At 45.7% G+C, this 16,403-nt stretch overlaps 1 protein-coding gene across 1 annotated transcript in view; it reads left to right on the top strand.

The window, feature by feature from the left end:
• LOC124085880 (fer-1-like protein 4) overlaps positions 1-16,403 on the top strand; it is a 41,958-nt gene that overhangs the window by 20,433 nt on the left and 5,122 nt on the right. The window contains exons 23-37 of the mRNA XM_046433896.2: positions 916-1,069; positions 1,193-1,317; positions 1,826-1,960; positions 2,060-2,233; positions 2,776-2,892; positions 2,983-3,144; positions 6,998-7,196; positions 7,326-7,384; positions 7,471-7,602; positions 9,116-9,158; positions 9,256-9,356; positions 9,432-9,569; positions 9,667-9,783; positions 15,760-15,887; positions 16,057-16,227. Of these exons, the coding sequence (XP_046289852.1) occupies positions 916-1,069; positions 1,193-1,317; positions 1,826-1,960; positions 2,060-2,233; positions 2,776-2,892; positions 2,983-3,144; positions 6,998-7,196; positions 7,326-7,384; positions 7,471-7,602; positions 9,116-9,158; positions 9,256-9,356; positions 9,432-9,569; positions 9,667-9,783; positions 15,760-15,887; positions 16,057-16,227 (1,955 nt within the window). The remainder of the gene's footprint in view (positions 1-915; positions 1,070-1,192; positions 1,318-1,825; positions 1,961-2,059; positions 2,234-2,775; positions 2,893-2,982; positions 3,145-6,997; positions 7,197-7,325; positions 7,385-7,470; positions 7,603-9,115; positions 9,159-9,255; positions 9,357-9,431; positions 9,570-9,666; positions 9,784-15,759; positions 15,888-16,056; positions 16,228-16,403) is intronic.

Raw genomic sequence — 16,403 nt, 5'->3', positions numbered from 1 at the left:
GGGTGTGGCTCAGGGAAGGTGGGACCTCAAGAGTGGAGGCCTGTGGTTCCCAGCCAGGGGACCCTGAGCTCTTTTCAGTTGCCCCCAAAAGCCAAAAGGAGATCATAGGTTTGCCCAGGTCAACTTAGAAGTGAAATAAACAGCAAAGTTGTTAGCCCTCAGCCTGCACTGGCTCTTTTGCTGACCAGGCTCTGATACATGGCAGAGTGATGAGAGACAGAGAGAGATTAGTCAGTTTCTTATAAGGGTAACTGATATTCAGGCAAAATATTTCTAAATGAGGCATCCCTAGACAAGTTATCAAAAGGGATCTCTAATGGTGAATTGTTGTGACTCTTGGAATTGGGGACAGGGAATATATTGAGGGTGGAGGGAACAAAAGAGGGAGGGCAGAGGTCAGAGTGTAGCTTTGGGGTTGGAGTTTTGGGGAAGTGACAGCATTAGCCAGGAGGTGTAGAGACAGGGTATGGGGTGCAGGGCATGAAGTGGGGTGCAAAAGTGGAGGCAAGAGGAACTGCTTTTTGGACTGAAGTCCTCCTCTGTTCCAGACTCTGTTGTAGCCCTGGGGATCCAGCCCTTGCCATGTTCCTCATCTTTTTGGAGGGTGGGGTTTCGTAAGGGAGACTATACATCTCTAAATGAGTAAGAAGAATAGTCGCAACCTGTAGGATTGCCAAGAAAGATGTTACAGAGACCAAGGGGGTGGGGAAAACCTGCTCAGATAAGATGGCCAGGGACATCTCTACGGAAACAACCTTGAATCTAAAACCCAGAGGATGGGGAGAAGCCAGTGTGGAACTTGGGCACGGTTTGACTGTAAGAGCAGGGTGTGCCTTGGAGCCACAGGATTGTTGGGCCTAGCTGGGGTAAGAAGAGGAGGCCTCTGAGGCCCCAACATGCCTCCTTCCCACACAGGCACCAGGGGCAGCCCCTGGGGAGGTCTGTGCCAAGCTGGAGCTCTTCCTGTGGCTGGGGCTGGGCAAGCAAGCCAAGGCCTGCACCTCCGAGCTGCCCCCAGACCTGCTGCCTGAGCCCTCGGTGGGGTTGCCCCACAGCCTGTACCGGGATGGTGAGTGCAAGGCTGGGCGGGGCAGGCACAGGGCTCACCTCACTATTTGCCCAAGGTGGGAGCTCATGAGTCATGGGAGGGGTCGCCTGAATGGGCATGGCACCTTCCTTTTCCACACCCCAGACTTCAGCTACTTCCAGCTCCGTGCTCACCTATACCAGGCCCGAGGCGTGTTGGCAGCAGATGACAGTGGCCTCTCTGACCCCTTTGCTAGAGTCCTCATCTCTACCCAGTGCCAGACCACACGGGTAAGGGCCAGGCTGGGGTATGGCTGAGGATCCTGGGGCACAAGGTGGAGTGGGACTGTGCTTTTCCCTATGGCCCTAAGTCTCTGCCCACTTTTCAGGGCAGAACAGTGGATAGGACCACGCTGTTGTAGCTGGTGGTGGAAAGCCCAAGTTCTCAGGGGAAAGGAGTCGTTTCCTGGGGTTAACTTTAGGATAGGTTCTGAAGGTAGCAGATTACAGCAGGGAGAGCCAGGGCTGGGAAGGGCAGCCCGACCCTAATGGAGGATGTTGGTCTTCATCTATCCCAATTCTTTCATGAAATATTAAATAAATAAATAAATAAATAAATAAAAAGAGCTAAGGATTGTGGCTCAGTGGTTAAGTATCCCTGAGAATACCCTCCAGAGAATACAGGCTGAAGCACAAAAATAGAAAGTACCATTTTAGAGCAGGAATGCTCACCTGGCACACATGTGGGGAGCTGCCTGCTGACACCTGCCATTGCCCCCTTCTCTCCTTGGCCCCCAAGGTTCTGGAACAGACGCTGAGCCCCCTGTGGGATGAACTCTTGGTATTTGACCAGCTGATCGTGGACGGGAGGCGGGAGCACTTGCAGGAGGAGCCTCCGTTAGTGGTCATCAGTGTCTTTGATCACAATAAGCTTGTGAGTGCATGTGGCCCCACCTAGGCTCTTGTCTGCCCCTGCTTCTTGATGTCCCTCCTCTGAGCATCTTTTGTTTTTATCACCCTGCCCCTCTCCCAGGGCCCCCCAGTGTTCCTGGGCAGGGCACTGGCTGCCCCCAGGGTAAAGCTGGTGGAGGAGCCATACCAGCACCCTGAGCTGCAGTTCTTCCCCATGAGGAAGGGACCCCGGGCAGCTGGAGAGCTCATTGCCACCTTTGAACTCATTGAACTGGACTACCGTGGCGGACTTGAGGTCAGAGTCCCACCTGGCACAGGCTGTGGTCCTATCTTGTTATTCATTGAACCCCAGGGGATATAAAACATGGGTATAATCCTAGCGGATGGGGAGGCTAAGGAAAGAGATCATGAGTTCAAAGCCAGCCTCAGCAACTTAGCAAGGCCCTAAGCAACTCCCCGAGACCCTGTCTCTAAATAAAATATAAAAAGAGCTAGGGATGTGGCTCAGTGAGTGCCCCTGAGAATACCCTCCAGAGAATACAGGCTGGAGGTCTGTCGTGGGGTCACTCATTGGGAACATCACGAGTGGTCATACTGTGGGTTCACCTCACCAGGCCTTTAATCCCAGAGAGCCCTGGCTGTGGCCTTCTGGTGCCATCCTGTCCTACCCACCTGCCCCCCGTATGCGCTGCTTTTCAAGAGCCACTCCCACTCCCAGCCTTGCGGGCTCCTGGGCACTGCACTGCACCAGGGGCTCTCGGCCTCCCCTCCCCAAGCCCAGGCTTTCTCTCCTTTGGCCTGGTTCCCCTTTGACCTCTGACTTCTTTTCCTCTGCAGCCCTCAGTGCCCAGTGATGTGGAGCCCCAGGATCTGACACCCCTGGTGGAGCCCCTTTCCGGACGCCTGTCCCTGCCACCCAATGTGCGCCCAGTGCTCAGGGAGTTCCGTGTTGAGGTAGCACCAGGCACAACGTCTTCCTGCCCCCTCACAGGGGTGTCCGCTTGTCAGGTGCAGGCCCCTCACTCTCCCACTTCCTGACCCTAGGTGCTATTCTGGGGTCTCAGGGGCCTCGGTCGTGTGCACCTGTTTGAGGTGGAGCAGCCCCAGATTGTGCTGGAAGTGGCTGGGCGACGTGTGGAATCTGAGGTCCTGGCCAGCTACCGTGAGAACCCCAATTTCACTGAGCTTGTCACACATCTGACAGTGGTGAGCCGTGGGCTGGGGACAAGGAATTTGGGGCAGAGAAGTGAAAGAGGGCAGTGGGCGGTGAATTTCCACCTGGTTATCTTAGATCCAAACAGAAGACTTAGGTGTGTGTGTGTGTGTGTGTGTGAGAGAGAGAGAGAGAGAGAGAGAGAGAGAGAGAGAATTTTTGAGGACTGAATTGAACCCCCAGGAGCTTTATTGCTGAGCCACATTCCCAACCCCTTTTCATTTTTTGAGACAGGGTCTCCCTAAATCACCCAGGCCGGCCTCAAATTTATAATCTTCCTGCCTTAGCCTCCCAAGTCTCTGGGATTGCAGGCATGTGCCATGGTACCCGGCTCAGCAAGTTCTCTATAAAGGGCCAGATAATAACTATTTTAGCCTTTGTGGGCCATCAGTCTCAGCTGCAACCAGTCAACTCTGCCATTGCTGCATGAAAACAACCGTAGATAACATGCAAATGAATGAGTTTGACTGTGTTCCGAGGAAATTTTATAAAAACTGGCAGTGGGCCAGACTTGGTCTATGGGCTGTGGTTTGCTGATCTCTGGATTAATCTGCTGCTCTCTTGGCTCTTTTGAATGAGTGGACAAACAGGGCTGAGAAGAAAAACACATTGTATAATATGCCATTACCATTCTATGGGTTTTGGAGTCAAATTCTGACAGTGCCACTTAAGATCTTACCAAATCACTTGTTTTACCTGAGCTTCAGTTTTTCTATGTGTAAAATGGGTACAAAAGCAAAAGGGGCTCCAGTGATGTGGAGCCCCAGGATCTGACACCCCTGGTCGAGCCCCTGAGCACTGGGCACATGTTGGGTGGCAGGGACAGGCCACCCAATCACAGCGGCTCAGAGGATGAGGCAGGAGGATTGTGAGTTCAAAGCCAGTCTTGGCAATAGCGATTGCTTGCTAAGCAACTCAGTGAGGCCCTGTCTCTAAATAAAACACAAAATAAACCTGGGGATGTGGCTCAGCCATTTTGGCCGCACTCCCATATACTTTAGACTAGATAATTAATAAACAAGAAAAATTTGTCACTGTTCTAGAGGCTGGTCGGGCAAGGTAGCACATACCTGTAATCCCAGTGACTCGGGAGGCTAAGGGATGAGAATCACAAGTTAGAGGACAGCCTCAGCAATTTATTGAGGCCCTAAGCAACTTATTGAGACCCTGTGTGAAAATAGAAAGCAGGAAGGGCTGGGATGTGGCTCAGTGGGTTGGTTCAGCACCCCTGGGTTTAATCCTCAGAGCCAAAAACAAAACAGTTCTGGAGACTGAGAAGTCCAAGGTCAAGGCACCAGCAGATTTGGTGTCTAAAGAGAGCCTGCTCTTCATAAATAGCACCTTCAGTGTGTACTGTCATGGTGGGATGGCAAAAACAGGAAGGGACCCCCTCAGGACTTTTTTGTAAGGGTCCTAATCCCATTCAAGAAGACTCTGCCCCCATGACCTAATATCTCCCGAAGGCCCTACCTTAATACCATTAGTTTGGTTAGGATTGAATGTATGAATTTTGGAGAAACACATACCTTCAGACCACAGCAAGGTGTTTCCTCTCATTTCATACTTCATGGTACAAACTGGGCAACACACATTCCTCTTTCCACTATGCACTTGAGAAGATGTGCATTTTTCTGTTGTTGCGTGGTATTCTGTAGATATCAGTTGTATTGAGTTTTACTTGATAGTGTTATTAGAACCTCTTGACCAGGCATGGAGGTGCACACCTGTAATCCAAAGTGCTTCAGGAGGCTGAGACAGGAGGATTTCGAGTTCAAGGCCAGCCTCAGCAAAAGTGAGGCACTAAGCAACTCAGTGAGACCCTGTCTCTAAATAAAATACAAAATAGGGCTGGGGATGTGCTCAGTGGTCAAGTGCCCCTAAGTTCAATCCCCAATACCAAAAAAAAAAAAAGAACCTCTTGAACAGGCCTCCTTGATAGCTTTCTGTCTAATTGTTATATCCATTACTGAGAATAGGGTATTGAAGTCTCTGACTTCTATTGTTGGATTGTCTATTTCTCCCTTCAATTTTACTTTTTTGTTGTTGTTGTTGTTTGTTTGCTGAAGATCAAACCTAGAACACTACATATGCTAGATGAGTGCTCTACCACTGAGCTACACCCCTGGGTCCATCTGTCACTTTTTACTTATTGTGTTTTAAAGTTCTGTTGTTAGGTGCATATGTGATTATAATTGTGATATATTCTAATTAACCATTACAATTTACCATTGTAAAACAAGCCTCTTTGTCTCTAGTAAAAACTTTTGTCTTAAGGTATATATTCTCTGATAATATAGCAACTCCAGGTGTCTATGGTTGCTGTTTGCATGATTTATCTTTGTCCATTCTTTCACTTTTCACTTTCTCGAGAGTATCTCTTAGCATGGAGTTGCATCTTTTTTTTTTCCCATTCAGTTGTCAAGTTCTATATTTTTATTGGCATGTTTAATATAATAACATTATTATTGTTATTGGTACGATTTACTTACATCCACTATTTTGTAATTTGTTTTCTATGCTTTGTGTGTTTTGGGGGCTTCTTTACTGCCTTCTCTTGCATTAAGTAGATATTCCTTTGTATACTGCTTTAATTACTTTATTGATTTTTATTTAGTAGTTGCTCTAGAGGTAACAATGTACATATTGATTTTTCACAATCTATTTCAGATTAATAATTTAATTCCAGTAAAATATAGAATTTTTTTTCCAGTGGAGCTCCATTCTTTCATCTTTTCTTTGTGCTATAATTGTCACATATGTAAAAAATAAATTCAGTCATCCAGTACTGTAATTAGCATCTTTTCCTCCCTTAGGATCCATTGATAGATATAGAATTACTGGGTTAAAGGCCATATATAATTTAATGGTTCTAAATCTATATTAGCAAATTAAGCACTGGTACTTTACGTAAGAATAACAACAGCAACCCTGTATTTCTTGTTTTTTAATGTTTATTTATTTTTTTAGGTGTAGATGGACACAACACAATGCCTTTATTTTTATGAGTTGTTGAGGATGGAACCCGGGTCCCCCCTGTGCTAGGGGGGCGCTCTACCACTGAGCCACAATCCCAGCCCAACAACCCTGTATTTCTGATAGCACTTTGTAGTGTTATCAGAAAGTATTTTTGTATCTTTTATGTCATGTGATATTTACAATAGTCTTTTTCTTTTCTTTTCTTTCTTTTGTGATACTGTGATTGAATTTAGGAATCTGCACATTAAGCAAGCACTCTATTCCCCAGCCCTTTTTTACTATACATAAATGTATATATACATTTTTTTCTTTTTTTTCTCTCTCTCCCTTTTTTTTTGGGGGGGGGGGCAGGGATTGAACCCAAGGGCACTTAACCACTGAGCCACACTCCCAGTCCTTTTTGGAATTTTATTGGAGACAGGGTCTCGCTGAGTTGCCTAGGGCCTCACTAAGTTGCTGAGGCTGGCTTTGAACTTGTGATCCTCCTACTTTAGCCTTTGGAGCCACAGGGATTACAGGTGTGCACCACTGTGTCCGGCCCTTTTTATTATATTTTGAGACAGGGTTTCTCTAAGTTGCCCAGTCTGGCCTTGAACTTGCAATCCTCTTGCCTCAGCCTCCTAAGTGGCTGAGATCACAGAAGTGACCACTACTCCCAGTTTACAACAGTCTTTTGAACCGGGATTGTGTTGCTTTTTCACATGGGACACAGAATCAGAAAGCAGTGACTTAACTGAGATGACTTGGAGGGGCTGTGGTAGAGCTGGACCTGGGGGTCAGGTGTGGACCTGCTTCTTTCCTGCCTGCCTCTGGGCTGCTTTTCCCTTTTCCCAGTTCTCTGGAGACACAGTTCCTCTTTCCCTTCCCCAGGACTTGCCAGAGCAGCCTTACCTGCAGCCCCCTCTCAGCATCCTGGTGATTGAGCGCCGGGCCTTTGGCCGCACAGTCCTTGTGGGGTCCCACATTGTTCCCCACATGCTGCGGTTCATACTTCAGGGTCATGAGGATCCCTCTGAGGAGGAGGGAGAGGAAGAGGAGGCGGGAGACCTGGTACCCAAGGAACCTCAAGGTAAGGGGCCCTCTGCTAGGACTGTGAGATAGAACCCCCCTGGTTCCTGGCAGAGATGGCCCCTCCAATGGGGCACTGATGTGACTTTTATTTGTCTGAACTCCTGTGGTCCCACTTCCCGGCTTTCAGGACAGAAGGCCCTGGATTCCCTTTTAGCTGACTCTGGAAGGTCCACACGGCTCCTGAAGGTGATAGCAGCTGGAGAAGGGAGGACAAGGGGCTGGCAGGGCTTGGGTGGTGCTGGGTTGGAGTGACTGGGGCCTCTCTCCCTCAGGCTCCCCTGAAGAAGCTCCCCCTAGGAGGCCTCCTGAGTCTAGGCCCAGAGCTGGAGGAGGACATCCCGGATCCTGAAGAGCTTGACTGGTGGTCCAAGTACTACGCTTCACTGCAGGAGCTCCAGGGGCAGGTGGGACAGGGAGGGTCCCAGGGTGGGAGCTGGGTCGCAGCTACTTGGGAGGCTGAGGCAGGAGGATTGTAGGTTCAAGGCCAGCCTGGGCAATGGAGCAATGGAGTACACTTACCTAGGAGGATTGCGCGTTCAAAGCCAGCCTCAACAACAGCTAGGCACTAAGCAACTCAGTGAGACCTTGTCTCTAAATAAAACACCAAATAGGGCTGGGGATGTGGCTCAGTGGTTGAGTGCCCCTTGAGTTCAATCCCCATTAATATCACCCCCAACACACAAACACACACACACACAAAAAAAAAAAAAAACCAAAACAAAACAAAACAAAAAACCTGGAGGACACTTGCCTAGTATGTGTGAGGCCCTGGCTTCACCAAAAAAAAAAAAAAAAAAAGAATGATTTTAGCAAACATGGAGCTCTGTAGTTTTTCAGAGCTTCTTATTATAGTCATCTTTTCTTTACCACAATCTTAGAAGATGGGATTATTATAGCTTCATTATCTGGAGCTTTGTTGTCCAATAGAAATATAATGCAAGACATAAGTATAATCATTTTCCCCCCAGGTACTGGGAATAGAACCGAGGGGGCTCTACTGCTGAGCTACATCCCCAGCCCTGTTTATTTGTTTTTTATTTATTTACTGCAGTACTGAGGATTGAACCCAGAGCCTCGTGCATGCCAGGCAAGCACTCTACCACTGAACTACATCCCCAGCACCTGACATATATGTAATCTTAACTTTTATACTTATCACATTAAAATAAAGGAACAGGAAAAGGAAACAGGTGAAGCTGGGCATGGTGGCACACACTGGTAATCCCAGTGGCTCAGGAGGCTGAGGCAAGAGGATGGCAAGTTCAGAGCCAGCCTCAGCAACTTAGGGAGGTCCTAAGCAACTCAGTGCGACTCTGTCTCAAAAATAAAAAATAAAAAGGATTGGGCATGTGGCTCAGTAGTTAAGCACCCCTGTTCAATCTCTGGTACTGGAAAAAAATTAAAATGAGCTATTTTACATTCTCATGTTATAGCAAGTCTTTAAAACCTGCTGTGTATTTTATACTTCAGCACATCTCAGCTTACACGAGCCACATTTCATATGCTTAGTAGCACCATGTGGCTGCTGGTAACTGTGTTGTTAGTGCAGGAGTAGATGATAAGCATAAGTTTTGAAAAAGAAGTGTCTTGCCGGGTACAGTGGCACATGCCTGATATTCTAGTGGCTCAGGAGGCTGAGGCAGGAGGATCAAGGCTTAAAGCCAGCCTCAGCAACAGCCACGTGCTAAGCTACTCAGTGAGACCCTGTCTCTAAAAAAAAAAAAAAAAAAAGGCTGGGAGTGTGGCTCAGTGGTTGAGTGCTCCTGAATTCAATCCCTGGTACCCCCCACCCCCAAAATGAAGTGCCTTAACAAGCTGGAACTTGAACCAAGTTTCCCCCCTTACTATCCCAGAAAAGGAGTAGACTAAGGAGTGAAGAGGGTAGGGAAGAGTCTCTGAATTGCACTTTGATTTCAGCCCAATCTTGATGAGGATGAAATGGATGAGCCTGGGGATTCCGGTGAGTGATTGAGGTTTTTGCTTTTGCTCCATCTGTCCCTCCCCCCACCTCTACTCCACCAGATATTCCTGACCTGAGACACTTCTGCTGTTTCCAGATGGGGCCAACCTCATTTCTGTGGAGGGGGAGGCCAAAGACCAGGGTGAGGCTGATGTCAAAGGCTCTGTATCTCAGAAAAGAGCAATCGCCACCCTGAAGGTGACTGGGTGTTGGGACGAGGGGAGTCCCCTGGGTTCTGGTTGCCAGGCTGTCTCTGAGGCCCTCCCCTTTCAGATCTACACTAGCTCCCTGGAGGAGGAGTTTCACCACTTTGAAGACTGGCTGAATGTGTTTCCCCTCTACCGAGGGCAAGGGGGCCAGGATGGAGATGCAGGGGAAGAAGGGTCTGGACATCTTGTGGGCAAGTTCAAGGCATGTTTGGGGAAGGAAAGGGGGACCAGGGAGCACAGACAGGGATTCAGGAAGAAAACTTTCTTACCAGGGCCTTCTCGGTCTCTCTCCACTCCAGGGCTCCTTTCTCATTTATCCTGAGTCAGAGGCAGTGTCATATGCTGAGCCCCAGATCTCCCGGGGCATCCCACAGAATCGGCCCATCAAGCTCCTGGTCAGAGTGTATGTTGTAAAGGTGAGTGTCTCCAACAACAGCAGAGAAAAGTTGCTTGGCGCCTTGCTTTTGCTGAGGCTGGTTTTGAATTTGTAATCCTCCTGCCTCAGCCTCCCAAGCAGCTGGGATTACAGGCATGTGCCACTGCACCTTACATGTCTTCATTTTTTAGACAGGAAATCTTTGACACAAAATTAGGAGACTCTCCAGGGTTACAAAACTTGTTTATTGTAGAGCTAGAATTTAGAGTGTAGGGCTCCTGACTCCGGTTCCCAGTTCTGGTCCAAAGGCCTGGGAGTGTAGCTCTGAATCTTGAGCTTCAGAATAGTTATTACCAAATACCCTATAGCTACTTCTGTTGCTGTGGTTTTCATGCAGAGGTCAGCAGGCCCCTAAATTTTTCTGAAAGATATCCTCAGGGAGTAACAAGGAATGAGTGGGTTGCTGTGTCATCTCACTCCCTGTCACCAGAGCAGATGCTGTAGTTTTATCTGTTTTGGGTTCTGACTAAGCATTCAAAGAGATATTCTACCATCATCTAAGACTCGTGGGATTTCGACTTGGTCATGGAAGTCACCTTGACTTTCTGCTTTGAGCAACTGGCAGACCGGATGGTCTGAGATAAATTCTTTTTGTAGTACATCTACAAATGCTAGACACACAGTCTTTGAAGTGAATGCTAAGATTGTGGGTTGGGGTGTGGCCTGTGGTAGTCTTCACCTGGATGCTGAGATCCTAGGTTCCATCCCTAGCACTGCAAAAAGATTTTAAATTTAAATTTAAAATTAAAAGGCCTACATGAATGCTAAGCTCATAAGAAAGGACAGTGAAGAAGCAATGGGAATCCTGGATGGAAGACAAGCCGTGAAGCTCCGGTTGTCCTGGGGGAGTTTCTCCACACCTGGACCCTGGGCCTTGGGTTCTTACAGCCTGTGAAAGGTGGGGGACCAGAACTGAGACCGGGAATGAAGTAGGATCTCAGTAGAAGGTGGGCAAGAGGAAGCCGGGCCACCGGAAAGGAGCCTGTAAAGTCTACAGGCCATCTCAGCCTCTGTTCCAGGTGGGGAAATAGAAAAAAAAAAGTCTTCCTTGAGAATTTATTACAGTTGTGCCCTCACATTGTTAAAACGTGAATTTAAATGATCTTTTTAGTCTAGAAAATTCAAACTGAGAGATTGGCACAAAGTGATCCCAAACACAGCTTCATAGTTTCCATAGATATAAATGACCAAATGTGGGTTCACAATACAAAAATTATAAAATATAGAAGAAAACAGTGTATCTGAAAAAATCATCAGAAGAAACAACACAAAGGAGAATTAGACATTTAAAAACTTTGGATGTTAGAATTTTCCAATATTAGAATGTAAAACACTTGTTTAAAGTATTTCACAAGCAGAAAATAAGAGGCCATCAAAAGTGACAGAGCAATTTGTGGGAATAACAAAATAACATTTCTAAAAATGAAGGACTATTAAAAATGAAATCTTATTAATGCCCATGCATAGAAGAGTGTGTAAATAAACTATGACACGTCCACACCATGTAGTACTAGGCAGCTGTGAAAAAAGAAAATGAACCATCTCTATGGGGTAATTTCCAGAATCTTCTGTAAGGTCAAAATAGCAGAGTGCAAAAGAGTGCATATAGGATAGTACTCTCTATCTAAGAAAGAAGAGGATACAGCAAAATATGTGTGCAACAAAAATATAGGAAAGATTAACCAGAAACTAAAGAGACTGGTTCCTAAAGAAGGTGAGGGAAGGGGCTGGGGCCACAGCTCAGTGGCAGAGCGCTTGCTGAGCACTTGTGAGGCACTGGGTTCAATCTTTCGTACCACACGAAAATAAACAAATAAAAAATAAAGGCATTATGTCCATTTACAACTATAAAAAAAAACGTAAGTGGAAAAGAGGTAGAAAGAAAGGGATCAGGGCAGCAGGAACCAGGCAAAGCTAAACTGTAGGTATGCAATTACAAGAAAAGCAGGAGCATGATTACTATAAAGATCAAGGTGGTAGCTTTTACTTCTAGAAAGGAAGGATGAAATATGAAGAGGGGACCTGTGTCATATGCTGAATGATTTGGTATTTTATGTTTTTGTTACAGCTTTATTAAGATTTTTTTTTAAAAATTTTTAGTTGCTGATGAACCTTTATTTTATTCATTTATTTATATTCAGTATTGAGAATCGAATCCAGTGCCTCACACATGTGAGGCAAGCACTGTACCACTGAGCAACAACCTCAGCCCTTATTGAGATTTAATTCACATACCATCCAATTTGCCTATCTAAAGTGCACAGTTCAATTGTTTTTTAATATATTCTCAAATCATGCAATTATGCAATCAATTTTAAAACATGTTCAACACCTCAAAAAGAAGCCCTGGTTGAACCTGGTGGCACACTCCTGTAATCCCAGTGGCTCTAGAGGCTGAGGCAGGAGGATCATGAGTTCAAGGCCAGCCTCAGCAACTTAGTAAGGCTTTAAGCAACTCAGTGAGACCCTCTCTATATATAAAATAGAAAAAGGGCTGGAGATGTGGCTCAGTGGGTAAGCACCCCTGGGTTCAATCCTCAGTACCAAAAAATAAAAATAAAAAAAAGCTCTGTACTTTTTAGTTGTCACCTCCTCAAACTCCCCATTCTCCCCAACTCTAAGCCATCACTAAGGTACTTCCTGTTTTTATGTAAGTACCTGTTCTGGGCATTTCCTATAAATGCAGTCATGCAGTTCGTGGTCTTTTGTAACTGGATTCTTTTTTTTTTTTCAGTTGTAGATGGAGACAATACCTTTATTTATTTGTTTATTTTTATGTGGTGCTGAGGATTGAACCCAGTGCCTCGTGTATGTGAGGCAAGCGCTCTGTCACTGAGCCACAATCCCAGCCCCACTTGTAACTGGATTCTTGCCCTCAGCATAAATTTTCAAAGTTCACAGTGTTGTAGCATGTCTCAGCACTTCATTTCTTTTTACAACTTGGTATTTCGCTCTGTGCCCATGCTACACTTTGTTTATCCATTTGCCAGTCCACAGATATTTGGGCTGTTTGTATCCTTTGACATTATGAAGAACACAGCTCCAGGCAAGGATCTGTACATTGCTTTCCTGAGCCTCTAGAGTACACCTGTGTGTCTTGGCTCATGGTCTCGTCCTCCATCTTCAAAGCCAACAGTAGAGCGTCCTCAGATCTCCCTGACTCTCCTATCTCTTTCTTTCTCATATATGGACCTTTGTGAACCCATTGGGCCGACACTGGTAATCTCATGATCCCTAACCTGCAAAGTCCCTTTTGAGATGTAACCTAACACATTCAAAGTCTAGGGGATTAATATGAAGATATCTTTGGGGGGGACATTATTCTGCCTGCCACTGAATAGATATTATTATAACAACGTTGGAGAATAATTTAACATCAGTAAACCCCAGATGTCAGAGCGTCAAGAATACAGAAATTGGGGCTGGAGCCGCAGCTCCAAGTGGCAGAGCGCTTGCCTAGTATGTGTGAGGCACTAGGTTCAATCTTTAGCACCTCATAAAAATAAACAAATAAGATAAAGGCATGTTGGGGCTGGGATTGTGGCTTAGCGGTAGAGCACTCACCTAGCACGAGCGGGACCCGGGTTTGATCCTCAGCACCACATACAAATAAAGGCATCTTTTGTGGACACATTTGCGTCCATCTACACCTAAAGAAAATAATTTTTTTTAAAGATAAAGGCATGCTGTCCATCTACAACTATAATTTTTTTTTTAAAGAATATGGAATGTGAACTGGGTGTGGTGGTGTGCGCCTATAATTCCAGTGACTTAGAATGCTGAGGCAGGGGAATGGCAAGTTGGAGGCCAGCCTCAGCAACTTGGCAAGACCCTAAGCAATTTAGCAAGAACCTATCTCAAAATAAAAAAGGCTGAGTACGTGGCTCAGTGGTGCAACAACCCTGGGTTTAATCTCCAGTACCAACAAAACAAAACAAGCTTACAAAAACAATGGAAAATGAGAACATGGTGTTAAGAAACTTAGGGGGCAAAGTGAGTGCTAAAGGAGGCTTTCACCTGCCAGAGACTGCTGACCTTGAACATCCCTGTGGATGGCCATGCAGTCAGGACAGGCAGGAGAGAAGGCCCAGGGATTTCCTAGGGTGAAGAATTGGGCAGAAGGGCCCCTCTGAGGTGAGCACCTTAAAGGCTACCCCCTCAACATAAGGATGAAAAAACATGAACCTGCCAGTCAGAAGGGACTTAGTGTCTTAATTTTGGCACTGGCTAGAGGGGAAAATCTCTCCTGAGCATTTATGACCACTGTGTTGCAGTTTGGGACACAAGTTCCACACTCCACGTCATTGCCAAATCCCAGTTGGAGGATTTGAATTGAAAGTGGTTGCAAGCTGGTAGTTTGTTCAGGAAACTGGCAGAAGCAAAAGCAAACCCTCTCTGGAAGATCAAATTAGCTCGTAGAATGAGCTAACCCAAATAAGAATCATGATAAGAATACCAAATACCAAGACACAAATCACCATGAGTGAGAATTCGCAAAAATAACAGATTCAGAGGCCAGGGTCACAGATATCGGAATAAAGAGATTGAGAATATAAAATTACAAGGTATGAAGTATTTAAGGAAAAACAAGATTTAATTTAAAATGAATAAGGTACAAGAAGACTATCAAAAGTAAACAACAAACTTGAAGGAACAGATAGAAATTTGGGAGTCTGGGGGTGCAGTACAGTGATAGACCATGTGCAAGGCCCTAGGTTCAATACCAGCACCACAAAACAAAGAAAACCTTTGGAGAAAAAATTAAATATTAATAATTTAAAAATGAAATATTAATAATTAAAACCTCAGTGTAGGGCTGGAGTTGTAGCTCAGCAATTGAGCGCTCGCCTAGCATGTGCGAGGCCCTGGGTTCGATCTCAGCACCATATAAAAACAAGTAAATAAAATAAAGTCATTGTGTCCAACTACACCTAAAAAAAAATAAATATTAAAAAAAAATTTAAAAAACCTCAGCGTAAGTTTAAAACGCACATTTTTAAAACGTGCTAATATATATATATATACATATACATATATATGTATATATCATATTGGGATACACATATATGGAATAAAAGTATAAACACACCTGAGAGTGATTAACCTAAGAGTTCAGGTGAGCCGGGCGCATTGGTGCACGCCTGTAATCCCAGCGGCTTGGGAGGCTGAGACAGGAGGATCATGAGTTCAAGGGCAGCCTCAGCAAAAAGCCAGGTGCTAAGCAACTCAGTAAGACCCTGTCTCTAAATAAATACAAATCAGGGCTAGGGATGAGGCTCAGTGATCGAATGCCCCTGAGTTCAATCTCCAGTGCCAAAAAAAAAGAGAGAGAAAGAAAGAGAGCGTTCAGGTGACTTCAGGGATGAGAAGGGACTAAATCAGGTGAGCCTATTTAGGGGCTTTCAATTTATTGTTAATGTCTTATCTATTAAGCTGAGCATGCACAAGCTCAATGTATTGTTGTAAAAATTTAGTTAAAATACTTAATTTAAAAAGTAGGGCTGGGGATGTGGCTCAAGCAGTAGCGCACTCGCCTGGCTTGCGTGCGGCCCGGGGTTTGATCCTCAGCACCACATACAAAGATGTTGTGTCCGCCGAAAACTAAAAAATAAATATTAAAAAAAAATTCTCTCTCTCTCTCTCTTTAAAAAAAATAAATAAAAAGTAAAATATGCTCATCATGAAACAAAAATCTCTCAGTATGGAAAGTTACCAGTGGAATAGTTGAGTTCCAAATGATCTTTCCAAGTATATCCTGTTTCATTATATTTTTCATTATAGCTGTTTGTGTCTTCAGTATTTCATAACCAAATTGAAAAGGTAAATCATCTTGTCATAGCTCTCAGATCTCTTCTTGGCCACTTTCTGTTTACACTTATTCTGAGGTTAGGTCCAATAAGGGTTTGGGCTATGACAGTGATGCTTATTCCAATCCCACTTCATCCTCTCCCTCTAGGCTACCAATCTGGCTCCTGCAGACCCCAATGGCAAAGCAGACCCCTATGTGGTAGTGAGCACTGGCAAGGAGCGGCAAGACACCAAGGAGCGCTACATCCCCAAGCAGCTCAACCCCATCTTTGGAGAGTGAGGCTGGGCCCTGGGCTGGGAATGGGCAAGCACCTTGGCCATCCAACCTGTGGCCCAAGGGCTCTCACCCAGTAGCTGGTTGATGATGGCATGGGAAGGGACACCCACACTCCAGACTACTTCTGAGGACATAGAGGTGTCATTAGCCACTTTCCCTCCTGGCCAGGGTCCTGGAGCTAAGCATCTCTCTCCCGGCTGAGCCAGAATTGACCGTGGCTGTGTTTGATCATGACCTCGTGGGTTCTGATGACCTCATCGGGGAGACCCACATTGATCTGGAGAATCGATTCTATAGCCACCACAGAGCAAACTGTGGGCTGGCTTCCCAGTATGACGTGTGAGTCTCACAGGGCCCTCAGGAGCTGTTCTAAATCTCTGACCAAACATGTTCAAACTTACATTCCCATTCATCTCAAATCCTAGGACTCCATAGAATGGGAACTGCCCAACCCCTCCAAGACATAGTTCAGTGGCCAAGACTTGGGCTTGGGTGTTGGCATCCTGTAACTAATA

This window comes from Marmota monax, unplaced genomic scaffold (genome assembly GCF_021218885.2).
Source record: "Marmota monax isolate L192 unplaced genomic scaffold, Marmota_monax_Labrador192_F-V1.1 WCK01_AAM20220418_F8-fsc00014, whole genome shotgun sequence".
Classification (NCBI taxonomy): Eukaryota; Metazoa; Chordata; class Mammalia; order Rodentia; family Sciuridae; genus Marmota; species Marmota monax.
This window is presented reverse-complemented; position numbering and strand designations above follow the sequence as displayed.